The 17,270-nt window shown below is 31.5% G+C and overlaps 1 protein-coding gene across 1 annotated transcript in view; it reads left to right on the top strand.

The window, feature by feature from the left end:
- The window catches only part of LOC139511735 (polycystin-1-like protein 1), a gene marked incomplete in the record, with an annotated part of 223,869 nt that overhangs the window by 88,077 nt on the left and 118,522 nt on the right, over window positions 1-17,270 (top strand). Inside the window, 4 exon segments of the mRNA XM_071298777.1 lie at window positions 7,979-8,119; window positions 10,763-10,878; window positions 11,935-12,017; window positions 14,009-14,158. Of these exon segments, the coding sequence (XP_071154878.1) occupies window positions 7,979-8,119; window positions 10,763-10,878; window positions 11,935-12,017; window positions 14,009-14,158 (490 nt within the window).

The raw sequence follows: 17,270 nt of genomic DNA, 5'->3' as shown, positions 1-17,270 counted from the left end.
CGTGTGACAGATTGCCTTCACTGAGGATCATTATCTTTTATGTATACCAGTAAATTTAAGTCAGTAGAAATAAATTGAGAGATTGGGGATAGATGTTGCGACAGCAAAACAAAAAAACACAAAAAAGCAAATGACATCAGAAGGATGATGTCTGTTACTTTTGGCAACAGGGTAGTAGGATCAAGTCATGTTAAAAAAGGGGGAGGGTGTTCCAACACAGAAAAAAGAGGTTCCAAATATAGGTCCCCATTCAAATGCATTGATCGTTTATAAATATGGGGGGGGGGGGGGGTGACCATACTTTACCATCATTAGTTCTGCTGGAGTGACAGACTTTCCTCTACCTCCTGTTGCATACTTACACCTTGTTTCATGTAATATTTCCTAAGGGGGGGGGGGGGGGGGTCCAATGTGAAGTTGACCATACTTTACTATCATTAGTTCTGCTGGAGTGACAGACTTTCCTCTGCCTCCTGCTGCATACTTACACCTTGTTTCATGTAATATTTCCTAATAAATGTGATGGAAAGAGTTTCATATGCCATAGAAATCTTTTGTAAAATGGTACATAGTATCTTGTATACTAGAAGCAGATACTGTCTTAAAAATGTTATATTTTAAATTCACTAAAAATTAGTGCTATTTATGCACAGTTGGTTTTCAACAAAAAGAGAAAAAAAATGTGTGTTTAACAAATAAAACCCCAAATGGAAAGATAAATTTATACAAAATTATTGTCTTGTATATTTGTTTTTGTAAAATGGTATAAATTGAAGCATTAGAACGAAATTGAAAACAAACCGTTGACCTTTCTTCAGTTTGATGTTAAGATGTTTTCATTTTCTTTAAAATCTGCTTTTAGTGCAATAAGGTCACAGCATCTCTGGTAACTTACTCTTGAGATAAATTTATAAAATAAAATGTTTTATGTCAGCAGATTTTAAGTTAATTGACCAATTTTAAGCAATATTCTGTTGGATATGGGAGAAGGTTTAGTGAAACTTTTGTACAGGTTAGATAATAGATATATAGATCTTTTATGAGTCATGGTTTAATGGTTAAATAAGACAGGAAAATTGAAGGTTATATCTTGTGTGTAATTGATAAACTGTTTTAGTATAATGGGTCCTCTTAACTTATATGGTGTACAAAATGTAGATAACTATCAGTGATCGTATATCATGGGCTTTCCATAGGAGTAGGTGTACCAGTACATGTACTTAGAAAATCATTATAATTACTCGTCTATGATGTTGTAACTTGATATAAAGTTTATTTCTATTGTGAAACTTCTTTAGTAAGAAAATTGGAAGGTAGGAGAATTTGTTTATCAATGAATTAAGTTTTTGTGTTTTGTGGAGTATGAAATTCTATATTCATGCATTTGACAAAGAGTTCATTATAAATTGTTTTGCGAATTTATATGAAAAGTTAAGAAAATGCAATAGACAAATTTTTTCTACAAGGATATTCAGGACAAAAACATATATAATGCAGGTTAAATAAAATACGAAGTATATAATAACTCCTCCTTCAATACCATCATTTAAGTACAACAGGATGTCTATTTACTACAGCAGTTCTAGCTTTTGCACCGATTGTTATTTTCAGGAAATCTCATTTTCGGCAAATTTTATTTTTATAAGATATCAATTGCTCCATATTAAGAATTCATTTGTTTCAAAATACCTGTATGAATATATTAATCAAATTATCAGTTTGGGTTGAAATATATCCTGGGAAGACCATAATTTGGGTCATGTAGGAATCACCATGTCAGTCTGTCTGTCCAAACAATTTTGGAATACAACTTTGCCCTATCTGTTAAATAGCTCGCAATAAAATTTCACAACTAAGTGTACTATATGAAGATATGCAGGCGCGTAGCTCCCAATACGCTAACACGCAGTTGCGTGCACATCGATTCGGCATGCAAAAAAAAATGGCAAAATAAAAATTTATAGATTGAATGTTAAAGGAAACACCTATGTTGTCACTTTTTAATTGATGAAATATCATTAAATAACGGCATTTGGTTTCAAAATAAAAGTGTTATTGGCGATTATGACAAAATCGGACAGTAACAGTACAAGATTTGAATTTGTAATACTCAGTCTAAGACATGTAGTTTTTGGAGCACATTTTACAGTGTACGGTTCAGTTTGGAATGAGATGTACCAATCGGCATTAGAATTATCAGAACCCTTGGATATCGTTGAAAATATGCCGAGGCGATGTGGTCGACAGACTACCAGAGCCAATCACCCTGCAAACACGCCAAAACAGTATTGGAAAGTCTCATTATTTTTTGCGTATGTTGAAAACAAATGTACGATCAACAATGAACGACGACAGTTACTAGCATTACTGCATATTCATTGGCATTTCAGTGTGAATATTGACAATTAAAGTAATAGAGAAGTTCGTTTCTGCCTAGACCCGAAGAGCAGATTTTGGACAATTTTGAGTAAATTCTGTATCACAAATATGTGTTGTTTATGTATTACTCTATTCAGAAGATTTATTAATAGTTTTACATTCATATTTTTTTTATAAGTCCTATCTACATATAGCTCCTCTTTTAACCGTCCTATGACCGAAAACCGGAAAAGAAAACATTTTTTTGCATAAAAGGGTCCCAAAAATTTTTTTGCTTGCACATTGTTTCTTTCTAGCTACGCCCCTGATATGTATTAGTAAAATAATTCTGATCAGAAATTATAGAAACATGCTAAGTCTTTGAGCTCACTGACAGCAAACATGGTAAAATATGTCATTCAAGAACATGGAACTGTCAAACAGATAAAATTAAAAGCATAAAGATGAAATAACCTAGAGAGGGCATTTTGAGTACATTAAGATGAACTTGCTTGGAGGTTACTTTGAGGACAATCGTAAAAGGGAAATCCAGGATAAAACAGTTTGATCAAGTCCTATGATATTTGATGTTATATAAGATTTACATCAGAAGCCAATAAATGATAGAAAGGCTCATTAAACTGTAACATGAAAAGAAATCCAATCCTTTTGTAGATTCTATTCTATTTGAACAGCTGATATTTCTGGAAAATTCAGTGCTCAAAGTACTCCTTAGTGAGGAATTCTTGCTATTCAAGTTTCAAGTCTAACAGTAACATCTTCTGCTCATTGTCATTATTGTGTAATTATGTTTTTTGGGGGCATTCATAAACAATTTTGCTTAAGTTTTTTTTTAATTTGTTTTCTTTAATAACTGTAAAAAATGTTGTCAACAAATATCAGCAGTATCATGTCCTATCCTTTTACTTTCAGATAACATTTGAATGTTAATGCAGTACTGTATAGAGCATTCTTCATTGTTAAAAAAAACCAACATTAAGCCCTGTAATCTTGCCATTTGAGTTTTGATCTCTTTTTCTGCGCCATTTATAACTCTCTAATTTAATTGTCCTGATGACACCTGCTTGGCAGGCAAAACTTGTTGTGTGTTGGTTTATAGATGTGCCTTACATCTTCTTTATGTTGTTTGGTATATGTATTCCCTTTCAACAAAAATGGAGGAGTGGAGGTATTAGTGGACACTTTGGTCACACTACATCTTGTATTTGTTGGTTTGGTCTTGCTGATATCACTACATGTGCACAGGTGTGTCTTTCCTTAGAAGGTTTGAATCATCCTTCAGTCTTGCTGATGTCAAGATGGATAGCACTATATGTGCACAGGTGTGTCTTTCCTTAGAAGGTTTGAATCATCCTTCAGTCTTGCTGATGTCAAGATGGATAGCACTATATGTGCACAGGTGTGTCTTTCCTTAGAAGGTTTGAATCATCCTTCAGTCTTGCTGATGTCAAGATGGATAGCACTATATGTGCACAGGTGTGTCTTTCCTTAGAAGGTTTGAATCATCCTTCAGTCTTGCTGATGTCAAGATGGATAGCACTATATGTGCACAGGTGTGTCTTTCTTTAGAAGGTTTGTAGTCTTGCTGATGTCAAGATGAATAGCACTATATGTGCACAGGTGTGTCTTTCCTTAGAAGGTTTGAATCATCATTCAGTCTTGCTTATGTCAAGATGGATAGCACTATATGTGCACAGGTGTGTCTTTCCTTAGAGCTGCTGATGTCAAGATGGATAGCACTATATGTGCACAGGTGTGTCTTTCCTTAGAGCTGCTGATGTCAAGATGGATAGCACTATATGTGCACAGGTGGGTCTTTCCTTAGAGCTGCTGATGTCAAGATGGATAGCACTATATGTGCATAGGTGTGTCTTTCTTAGAAGGTTTGAATCATCCTTCATGTTTAATAAGGAGAGTGATTTGACTACAGTATTGGTCTGAAGATATCCTTAATGTTTTATTTCACACTTGTTAAAACTAAAAGCAAGATTTTTTATAAGCAACAGGTGTTTTCTTTATAGGTTTTATTAGGTTATATGCATTAAAGTTTAAATGCTACATATTTCATAAATGATTATGTGTGTTAATTGGTAAATCAGAAAGTTAAGATGATATTTTTTGCAGTTCAGCATGTTTTTCCTTCTTTTCAAGGTTACTAACCTGTGACATTGCACTTTATTTATTTCAACATGGTAAACACATTATAGTTAGAAAACTGCTATTCTCATCAAGTTCCCATCATTAATTCTACAAAGAAATGATGAGTTTAATGTGTATTAAATTTGTGATAAGCCATGTGTTCAGTCAGAAGAGATTTTTGTTTGAAAGACAATTTAAATGTGGTATAGATTTGGAGAATTTTTGTAGGCTAAAGTTATGGATTCCAGTTGTATAATATTGGTGAAGAAGAATATGTTGATTTTGAACTTTTAAACTTATTAAAAAAATTGCTGAGGAAAACAATTAAAGAAAGTGTTAAAGACATAGTGATAAAAACACTTGATAGAAAACTTGATAGATAATTCAGTTTCCTTTGTCTTTGGAAAGGCATACTTTTGTCTTAACATTTAGAGATCAAAAACCTTACAAAATCTATATCAGGGGAGAGAACTGCACGTACCATACACTTTTTATACGACCGCAAAATTTGAAAAATTTTTCGTCGTATATTGCTATCACGTTGGCATCGTCGTCTGCGTCGTCGTCGTCTACGTCGTCGTCGTCGTCCGAATACTTTTAGTTTTCGCACTCTAACTTTAGTAAAAGTGAATGGAAATCTATGAAATTTTAACACAAGGTTTATGACCACAAAAGGAAGGTTGGTATTGATTTTAGGAGTTTTGGTCCCAACATTTTAGGAATTAGGGGCCAAAAAGGGCCCAAATATGCATTTTCTTGGTTTTCGCACTATAACTTTAGTTTAAGTGAATAGAAATCTATGAAATTTTGACACAAGGTTTATGACCACAAGAGGAAGGTTGGGATTGATTTTGGGAGTTTTGGTTCCAACAGTTTAGGAATTAAGGGCCAAAAAAGGGCCCAAATAAGCATTATTCTTGGTTTTCGCACAATAACTTTAGTATAAGTAAATAGAAATCAATGAAATTTTAACACAAGGTTTATGACCACAAAAGGAAGGTTGGGATTGATTTTTGGAGTTGAGGTCACAACAGTTTATGAATTAGGGGCCAAAAAGGGGCCCTATTAAGCATTATTTTTGGTTTTTCCACCATAACTTTAGTATAAGTAAATAGAAATCTATGAAATTTAAATACAAGGTTTATGACCATAAAAGGAAGGTTGGGTTTGATTTTGGGAGTTTTGGTCCTAACAGTTTAGGAATAAGGGGCCCAAAGGGTCCAAAATTGAACTTTGTTTGATTTCATCAAAAATTGAATAATTGGGGTTCTTTGATATGCCGAATCTAACTATGTATGTAGATTCTTAATTTTTGGTCCTGTTTTCAAATTGGTCTACATTAAGGTCCAAAGGGTCCAAAATTAAACTTAGTTTGATTTTAACAAAAATTGAATCCTTGGGGTTCTTTGATATGCTGAATTTAAAAATGTACTTAGATTTTTAATTATTGGCCTAGTTTTCAAGTTGGTCCAAATGGGGGTCCAAAATTAAACTTTGTTTGATTTCATCAAAAATTGAATAAATGGGTTCTTTGATATGCCAAATCTAACTGTGTATGTAGATTCTTAAATTTTGGTCCAGTTTTCAAATTGGTCTACATTAAGGTCCAAAGGGTCCAAAATTAAACTAAGTTTGATTTTAACAAAAATTAAATTCTTGGGCTTATTTGATATGCTTTATCTAAACATGTACTTTGATTTTTGATTATGGGCCCAGTTTTCAAGTTGGTCCAAATCGGGATTCCATATCAAGTATTGTGCAATAGCAAGAAATTTTCAATTGCACAGTATTGCACAATAGCAAGAAATATCTAATTGCACCATATTGTGCAATAGCAATTAATTTTCAATTGGAGTTATCTTTCTTTGTATAGAATAGTAGTTGATAATATATGTTGGAAATTTGCCAGACATGACTATGATGTCATTTTCTATTTTTATTTGCCAATAACTTTATGTAAATAACTTCATTGGAAATTTGCCAATATAAAATGTTGCTGATGAAGCTCTTTTTCCTTATCTTATCTAAAATGTTTTTAGATAATGTATGTTGGACATTTGCCAGACATGACTATGATGTCATTTTCTATTTTTATTTGCCAATAACTTTATGTAAATAACTTCATTGGAAAGTTGCCAATATAAAATGTTGCTGATGAAGTTTTTTTTATTGTTTTATACAATAAACAATGTATATTCACTTTTACTACCAACCAATCTTTACCATTCAGTGATAACAAGCACTTTATTTTACATTTTAATATTTTATGATGTATTTAAAAGAGTAGTTCATGTTGCAAACTCCATTAGAAATTTGAATTGATATCAGTTTTGGAGAAAGGGAAACGGGGATGTGAAAAAAAAGGGGGGGGGGTTTAAATTTTTCTCATTTCAGATTTCATAAATAAAAAGAAAATTTCTTCAAACATTTTTTTGAGAGGATTAATATTCAACAGCATAGTGAATTGCTCAAAGGCAAAAAAAAACTTTTAAGTTCATTAGACCACATTCATTCTGTGTCAGAAACCTATGCTGTGTCAACTATTTAATTTTAGATTTAAAAAGTTTGAAGAAGAAATCTTTAATTTATTTGTAAAATCTTGACATTTGTTTTGTGTAAAAAAAAACCATGTAATGTCAAAAATTTGATCACAATCCAAATTCAGAGCTGTATCACGCTTGAATGTTTTGTCCATACTTGCCCCAACTGTTCAGGGTTCGGAGAAAGGGAAACGGGGATGTGAAAAAAAAGGGGGGGGGTTTAAATTTTTCTCATTTCAGATTTCATAAATAAAAAGAAAATTTCTTCAAACATTTTTTTGAGAGGATTAATATTCAACAGCATAGTGAATTGCTCAAAGGCAAAAAAAAACTTTTAAGTTCATTAGACCACATTCATTCTGTGTCAGAAACCTATGCTGTGTCAACTATTTAATTTTAGATTTAAAAAGTTTGAAGAAGAAATCTTTAATTTATTTGTAAAATCTTGACATTTGTTTTGTGTTAAAAAAAACCATGTAATGTCAAAAATTTGATCACAATCCAAATTCAGAGCTGTATCACGCTTGAATGTTTTGTCCATACTTGCCCCAACTGTTCAGGGTTCACCTCTGCGGTCGTATAAAGCTGCGCCCTGCGGAGCACCTGGTTGTAAGTTACCTCCCTTACTAATTTGAAAAATCTGATATTTTACAAGAAACAGCATGTACTTGAAAAATACATAAAATAAAATGAATAATTTGTTCATAAAGAAATGCTTTAAATTACTTTTTTGTATAAAATGTACTTATTATAAAATTAACCACAAGACATTTACAGCATTGATATTATTCCTTTGCCTCATATTACTTTCTTTTGTAAGTATGGAAATAATAGAAGTTAAAAAGTTGTAACCTGCCTTGAAGTATGTATATACATAATTTTGATAAGAATATTTTATACATGATTTCCTTTATTTACAGATCAGATCCTAAGTCGAGAAGACCTCATCTTCACCTGGGACTTCTCTGATGGAACACACATTGTGTCTAGCAGTCCTGTCGTTTCAAAGAATTTTTCTGCTCCAGGAAACCATAATATCAATTTCACAGCTAAAAATCTAGGTAAGAAATGTTTTCTAGTTGATAAGGATACCATGGGGTTATTAATAAATGCTTATTATTCATGTATTCCATTTTTCTGATTTTATTTTTACCAGTTATACCTTCATCCCCATTGGCTAAAGCATGTCTAGTAATTGCTCAACTCTGTCCATCATTCTGTCATTGTTTGTCAATTGAAAATACCTTGAGTAGAAAACTTAAGGTAAAGTTTTCTTGGCTTATTTGAAAGGGTATAATTATATCATCAGCGTGATAATGATGAGTAATACTGCGTAAGTCAAGTGGTTCCTTAATACATAATGCAGCTGCATCCTATTTGACCATAGTTTTAAATAATTTAATCACACATTGTGCATGGAAAAATTTGTTTGTTTGTTTCTATGGAAATGAATAAACATTTTAAGTTTTAGCTTGTAAGCAATTTATTACATCCTCTATGCAACCACATCCTGATTGCCAATAGTATGAAACTTTACAACCCTTATGGAACATGTACAAGGAAAATTTATATTCAAACATTTTCATCCCTTAACATTTTAACAATGATTTTCTAGTCTAATTGTAAATAGTTTAGGAAATTATCTTGGACAGACATGCTTTAGTATGCTTTTGTTTACATGTTATTCAAATCAATTACATGCAGCATTGAGAAGGTCGAGACCTTGTGTTGATCTTGTTATTTTCAGAAACAATCCCAAAATTTATTGAATTTTAGCTAATGATTCTTCAATATAATGTCCTACAGCAAAAACAGGGCTACTGTCTGCTTTGGAAAATATAAATTTCTTTACCATCACCATTCTGTTGCCTTACAATATGGTCAATGTTAAAATAAGAAATACTTAGACCCACAGAAAATAACATGATTATTGTCAACAGAACATTATTTAACTTAGAGTTGGCACATGAACATAACAGTGTTGATGCTTTGACCTCAACAGTTGTGTTTTTAAATTTAGTATCAAAAAGTATTTATAAGCAGACAGTTTGTTAAGTATCAATTATTTCCTGTATTTTCTTACATATTGTTATTATTCAAAGATCTGTATAAATTTGTTCTCTACCATTTTGTGATGTCTGGTTTTCATTGTTGAAAGTAATCCGGTAGTGTAATGTAATCACAGAAACCACCATTATATTCTTGGAAGTAGTTATTAGGTGCAGTAGCAGGCATGCAATATCCTGCTTTAAGATTACTTATAAACTAAGTTAGCAATTATCTTTGTTAATTGATAAAAAAACCTGAAAATTTAAACTATGAAACACTAAAAGCAGGAAATGCTATTGTAAACAAAAATCAGATAGTTTTCAAAATTTGTAGCTGATTACATAAAGTTTTATCTTCATAGGTAATTAAAACTCAAGTCTCCTACTACCGTATATGAATCAAAGAAACGGGAATCAGGGAGCTATTTTTTTACTGTTCTGAAAATATTTTTCTTTTCATGAAGTTGGCCGAAAAAAGAAGAAAAAGTGACATGTTCATCATATTTGTGTTTTTGTCCATTTGTTAAGTACACTAAGATAGAAAATAGATATTGGTCTTGTATCAAAACTTCATCACACTTTGTAATACAAATAAATGAAATGAACCATCACATTCCAAGGTTAAGGTCTTATTGTATTCAGTCATCATAAAACTTCAATGCTGGTGTTTAAGATTAAAGGTCAAAGGTCAGAGTTTGATAAATGTACAACAGTGATTGAAATATCCCATATGTTGTTATGGTAACAAGAGGAAATAATTTTTCAGTCTTTACCTTTGAGTCTTTCAATCTCAGTTCATTTCTTCTCTATAAAGATTTTCCTGCCCCAAGTTTTTTTTATCAGAACATAAAAAAGTAGAGAAAAGACAATGAAATATATTCTCTAAACTTAACTTGTGCCCCCTACTTTTAAGACTAAGGTTCTATGTATTGAAAGTAAAGTTACCATAAGTTTTATCATTTGGATGCATATAACAGGAACTATGGTAACAAATTAATGATCGATACACTTTGCCCAATGTGAAGACAAAAAAAGTATAGTGCTTTGCAACATACACTGACATTAATTATCAGGTACTTTAAAATGCTTGAACAAACACTTGGCTCATAAATTTTATCTAAATGAAGTTAATTAAAGGTTATATATAAACTTTCTAAAACATAAGTTTAGTGTTGAAGATTGTTTTAAAAAGATTAAGTACGCGCTGAAAGATATAAAATATGAAGTTGTTTTCAGTAAGAGATATTTTTGGCTTAAATTAGCTCTACTTGTAAAATGAAATGGGGATTTTTATTATGCATCATGTTACTTTATTTAAGTTGATGTTTTGACATAGACAGTTCTAACTTGGTAAAATTATAGACATAAGGCATTTAAAACTGATTGGATTTTTTGACTTGTAGATAATATACCCTAGACATGGAAGATATATGCTTTGAATATATTGATCCTTATAGATGACATAATCTACATTAAACCATTTTGCATTTTCTTCTGTGATGCACAAAGTCCTTCAATTAACTTTGATAAAGTTGTTTTTTTTTCAAAGCATTTTTGTCTGTAAATTTAGAAATTATTGCGAGGTTTAATATAATAATACAAATAATGCAACGCCTTGAGTATTGCAAAAATAGAACTTTCGAATTTTATTTCCAGTATCAGAGTATAAAAGATCATTTCAAGAGAATGTATGTAGTGAAATGCCAGAATCTCTGGTGTTACTTCATGATACTATTGTACCAGTAAAACAAGAAATTAAGTTCTTATTGATGGTATGTATTTACATGTTCTAGTTTTTAAATCTGTCCACTAGTTATTCTGTCTGTCTCTCTTCTTACAAACCAGTTACAGGTTGCACTTCTGTAATGCAAAATCCTATAGGAACTCCCTTTAATGTTAAATTTGTGATACTTTTACTATGAAGTTTGTATAAAAATATATCCTACAATGGAAAGTTGATATGCACTACTATTTTATTCAAGGTCAAAACATCAATGAACATAGGGCTTGTAACATTTTTTCAAAATTAAATGCCCCGAACTTCAAAGAGTTTAAACTTGTACTAAAATTCTGTACTACTCCTCCCTTCATTTTTGATCTTCTTCAGAATTTAAAATGTCTGCTATGCATGTGTATATAGACTGGTAACATTTCCAAGTTATATCTCTCATACCTGGGAACCAGTACATTAACAAAACAAAATATTCATGAATATTATATTTCTCCTCATAAGAGGTGTGGTTTGTCAGACAGCTGTATTTACAAAGTGCAAACTATACAGAATTTTAGTGAAGTTTACAGAAAATCTTGAATATATACCTAAGGGTGTTATGCACCTGCTATGTTTGGTTTTATCAGAATTAATTTAAGGGTTTCTCATTCCCTAGCAATGAGTAGACATTTTGTATTTACAACTCCACCTAAATCTGGAATGACTGGATCATCTCTTTTTATAGAATATTAAGTACTGTATCTAGGTGTATTGTACACCAGCTGTTTATTACTTCTTAAAGGAATGATTTACTGAATTCTTATGTCTCCAAAAGGTGATAGGCATACTGTTAGTTGCAACCCTCCCATGGCTTAAGCATAATATACATTGCAACTAAGGTAGCCAAACTACATATTCTGTTCATCCCTTACCACTGACTAGATTTTGATAACATTTTAATGCACCATATATGTGCAAGTTCAGAGAAGCAGCTCCATTATTATTCTATTGAAGCCATTCACATGTAATTTGTATTTCTGGATAACAGTTGTTTAACTACATTTTACAGTGTTGGTCTCTGAAATTGTTCTTGAACAATTGTTTTCATTTATTGCAGGGAAATTATTCCAAGTTGGATACTGTTGATATTGATTATGGGGACCAGAATCAAGAAGTTATAGAAAAGAAAGATCCCTTTGAGTAAGTTCATATTTGAGTATACTTCCATTTGAGTAATTTGTAGGCCATTTTATTAGCATTATGACTTTTCAATCAGCTCTTTTATGCCACCACACTATGCTCCTGTGAACCATGCTAATTCTAGTAGTGTTTTTTTGGGGGGATTTCTACTTAAAAGCCAAATAAACTGAAATATGACTCAGTCCAAATATATCCAAACTTACATACGTCTAGCACTAAATCACCGCTTTAAAGACAGAAAAATTATGAATATATTTAATAAAATCCCATCAACACTTAAATAAGAATTCCCCAAACAAGAAAAAGGATTTGATCAAAGTTTAATTATTTTTCATGGACAAATACCTTTCTAGTGATAAAATACCATAAACAACCAAAAAGAATAATAAGATTTATATAGGCCAATTTTAAACTTTCTCCTCTTTTATCTTTTTAAGTGTCAAATTTATAGCCTGTTGTACAAACTTTATAAATATTTTATCTGTGTGTACCATTTCTGCATCCATAAGTGGTTTCCAAATATTTCCTCACCATATAGACTTAATATTTGACATGTAAAAACTATCAAAAAGTCTAGTTTATGGGAACAATCATTTTTGTAAATCCAGATTTTCTGTACAAAGCACGGAATTGATTTTAATAGTGATTTCCTAGTAGAACATATATTTGGATTTTGGCACTTGAGTTTTACACTCAAAATGTGTAACAGTTACAATTAGAGAATTTTGATTGTGAATAAATGTTAAATCTTAATAGGATAAATGGGCTTAAGTTTATTTCAACAAAATGCCAATATATCATCGGTAAGGATTTTGTCAAGGAGATTTTAAAGTGTTCAGTAAACAGTGAAAAAGATATGAACTCTTATTTTATTCTTTTGGTGGGTATTTTTTTTCATTTTATGTCTGAAGTAAAAATTTGCTGTTGCCGCAAGGATCACTTACAGAAGTGTAAAAAATTCAAATTTTATGTATTTATTGTACAAAAAACGGGAAGTCGAGCATTTGTACTAACATTTACTTTAGTGTTTAAATATTATATCATTCTTTCTGTTTGATTTTGTGTCACAAAAAATTATAAACTACTTGATGAAATAAGATTTATTGTGTCATTTTTTGAGGGGAGTTTTTAAAAATGACTTGTTAAGTATTAAGTATCAAACTGTCACCTTTATGATCAAACAAAATTGTGCATATTCATGCAGAATGTCAATATTAGTATAGTTATAAACTGAAGGTATTATGAGTAGGGACTGGTATTTTATGTTGTTTGAGAGTAGGGCATGAATAAATTGTTGTCTTTTTAAACACATTGTGAAAGAACTTGCAAAGAAATAGCTCTTTGGTCGGGGTTGTTGTCTCTTTGACACATTCCCCATTTCGATTCTCAATTTTATGTTGTGAAGGCTTAGAAACACAGTAGATGATGTGAAAGTTCATGGATTTTACGTATTAATTATCATATATCACACAAAGAAATTTGTAATATTTTGAGTGACGAAAATGGTGCAATTTGAGTATTATTTTAAAGTATGTTTAAATAATGTAGGTGACAAGAAATGTCTACAATTTATCAAGGCTAATCATTTGAGTATATGAATCAGTTTTTTGTGCTAAATGACAATATGTATTATATGAAGAAATAGCTATACAAAAATATCATTCAAAATAAATAGGAATTTTAAAAAATATTGCAGTCTAAATTTGTTTTCCTGGTTTGGGGTAAAAGTGTAGGGAAGATTGATTGTCACATTAGATGCATTTGTTGATGTGAAATTTGTAGAAAAATTGAATATTTATTGTTATGGGTAACTCTGATAACAAAATATATGTCAGGCCTTAGTAGACGATATATTGTTTGTTTTAAGGATTTGATTGATTAAGAGGGATTTAATCTAATCCCTTAGCTTTGAATAATGGAGGAAATAGAAAAAACCAGACACGTTTGTTGCACTAAGCTTTATATGAATTAATGTTATTTCTGCATTTCAGATGGGAACATGTTTATAAAAAGGCAGATTTATACCATATATTGGTTAGTGTCACAGGAGAGGAAGAAGAATCTATTGATAGTCTGATAGTAGTGGAGGAAGAAGTTTCTGGACTGTCTCTGACTGGACCAACTGTTGTAGAAATGAGAGGGTGAGAATATATATATAAAATAGATTGACCAAAAAAATGATTGACATTTCCTCTATTTACTGGTGTAAAAACAAATGGGACCAGAGCTGAAATTGACTCAAGTAGTCTTCAACTTATACTTGTTTGGCTTTCTAACTATTTTGGTCTGAGCATCACTGATGAGTCTTATGTAGAGGAAAGGCACGCGTCTGGTGTATCAAATTATAAGCCCGAGGTACCTTTGATAACTCTTTACTGTTGATCAGAAACAATTAAAGGGTAAACAAATAAGGAGATGTGGTATGATTGCTAATGAGACAACTATATACCAGAGTTCAAATGAAATGGATATAGGCAATGCTAGACAACTGTACGGCCTTAACATGAGATAAACCGAAACTGCATTATCAGCTATAAATGGTCCTGACATGAAAATATGAAACCAATTAACTTATGACTATCAGCAACCAAAGACAACCACTGAATTAGAATCTTCTGACTTTTGGACAGACAGTTAAGTCAAATGTGGCAACCAAAAATGTGTGAAAAATGTGTGGATTTCTTTTTTCTGATGAAGAAAAAGGCTATAAATGTAAGTGGCCATGTGTCAGGCAACTTCTCAAGTCTCAAGACATTGTATTGTATGAAATAAAGAAGCAAGAAAGTTTGACTTGAGATAATTGTAAAACAGAGTATTTTACGTACTTCAGTAATAAATCATTGAAAGAAGAATAGAGAGATCTGCCAATTACCTGACAAGAGGGAGATAGAACACAGGAAACCCAAGCCTTGTAGTCTTGTTACTAAAGTGATAATCAAATTCTTCTGCATGTTTCTTTAAAGTTTTTTTGACAACTGTCTGATTAAAGTCTGTAGATTTTGCAGCTTTGCTTACATGTGGTTAATGTTATTGTAGGTTTACCAAAATTTGGCATAATTCAACTGAATAATGTTTTATAGAAAAAAGCATTTATTTTTTAAGTGAAATGCTGAACTTTTTTTAATGCAATTTAATTTTACTAACTTTCATGTAAATGTTCTATTCTTTTAAGGAAATCAAGAATTGTTTTTGATAAACCAAAATTTTTCTGTTGAAATGAGCAAGTCGCATCAACTGACCATAGCTCAAATAAAATTCAAGTAAACCTTTCTAGATGCTGAAACATGCATTTCATTTTTTTTCAATTTTTAAAAAGCCCGTTATTATTCTATAGGTAATTTAGTTAATAGAAAAATGGTTTAATCACATTCTTCTTTTCTTAGGAATAATGAACAAAATAAGAAAAACGTCCATGGTAATGTTGAAACTTTAGTTTTGTTTTTAATGTTTTTGAAAGGGGGAGGGGGGGGGGGGATATATTTAAAACCAATGACTAGTGACTAGATATTAAGTAAATGACAATGTTTCACGAAATCAAATTTGACCTATTGTTATATAGGATGACTGACTGCAAATATATGTTTGTGATTGTATATGTGTTAAATGGGTTACAACTATAAGTTACCACTTCTATGTCAAGTCATGCTTACTGCTAATTGTTAAAATACTTATTTTGATATATGACTTTATAATTCTGACATATGAAAGAAATTCGATATAAAATAAAACCTAGTGTCACACGAAAAGTTAAGCTATCTTCTAGAACATATCTTTAGGACATGATGTTTCCTTGCACTTGATGACTTTGCATAATTAATCTAGATGTAACTTTTGACTGTTACAACCTTTTTTATACGACCGCAAAATTTGAAAAATTTTTCGTCGTATATTGCTATCACGTCGGCGTCGTCGTCGTCGTCGTCGGCGGCGGCGTCGTCGTCGTCGTCCGGCGTCCGAATACTTTTAGTTTTCGCACTCTAACTTTAGTAAAAGTGAATGGAAATCTATGAAATTTTAACACAAGGTTTATGAACACAAAAGGAAGGTTGGTATTGATTTTGGGAGTTTTGGTCCCAACATTTTAGGAATTAGGGGCCAAAAAGGGCCCAAATAAGCATTTTCTTGGTTTTCGCACTATAACTTTAGTTTAAGTGAATAGAAATCTATGAAATTTTGACACAAGGTTTATGACCACAAAAGGAAGGTTGGGATTGATTTTGGGGGTTTTGGTTCCAACAGTTTAGGAATTAAGGGCCAAAAAAGGGCCCAAATAAGCATTATTCTTGGTTTTCGCACAATAACTTTAGTATAAGTAAATAGAAATCAATGAAATTTTAGCACAAGGTTTATGACCACAAAAGGAAGGTTGGGATTGATTTTTGGAGTTGAGGTCACAACAGTTTATGAATTAGGGGCCAAAAAGGGGCCCTATTAAGCATTATTTTTGGTTTTTCCACCATAACTTTAGTATAAGTAAATAGAAATCTATGAAATTTAAACACAAGGTTTATGACCATAAAAGGAAGGTTGGGTTTGATTTTGGGAGTTTTGGTCCTAACAGTTTAGGAATAAGGGGCCCAAAGGGTCCAAAATTGAACTTTGTGTGATTTCATCAAAAATTGAATAATTGGGGTTCTTTGATATGCCGAATCTAACTATGTATGTAGATTCTTAATTTTTGGTCCCGTTTTCAAATTGGTCTACATTAAGGTCCAAAGGGTCCAAAATTAAACTTAGTTTGATTTTAACAAAAATTGAATCCTTGGGGTTCTTTGATATGCTGAATTTAAAAATGTACTTAGATTTTTAATTATTGGCCTAGTTTTCAAGTTGGTCCAAATGGGGGTCCAAAATTAAACTTTGTTTGATTTCTTCAAAAATTGAATAAATGGGTTCTTTGATATGCCAAATCTAACTGTGTATGTAGATTCTTAATTTTTGGTCCAGTTTTCAAATTGGTCTACATTAAGGTCCAAAGGGTCCAAATTAAACTAAGTTTGATTTTAACAAAAATTAAATTCTTGGGCTTATTTGATATGCTTTATCTAAATATGTACTTTGATTTTTGATTATGGGCCCAGTTTTTAAGTTGGTCCAAATCAGGATTCCATATCAAGAAATTTTCAATTGCACAGTATTGCACAATAGCAAGAAATATCTAATTGCACAATATTGTGCAATAGCAATTAATTTTCAATTGGAGTTATCTTTCTTTGTATAGAATAGTAGTTGATACTATATATGTTGGAAATT

Source organism: Mytilus edulis, chromosome 2 (assembly GCF_963676685.1).
Source record: "Mytilus edulis chromosome 2, xbMytEdul2.2, whole genome shotgun sequence".
NCBI classification, from domain to species: Eukaryota; Metazoa; Mollusca; class Bivalvia; order Mytilida; family Mytilidae; genus Mytilus; species Mytilus edulis.
This window is presented reverse-complemented; position numbering and strand designations above follow the sequence as displayed.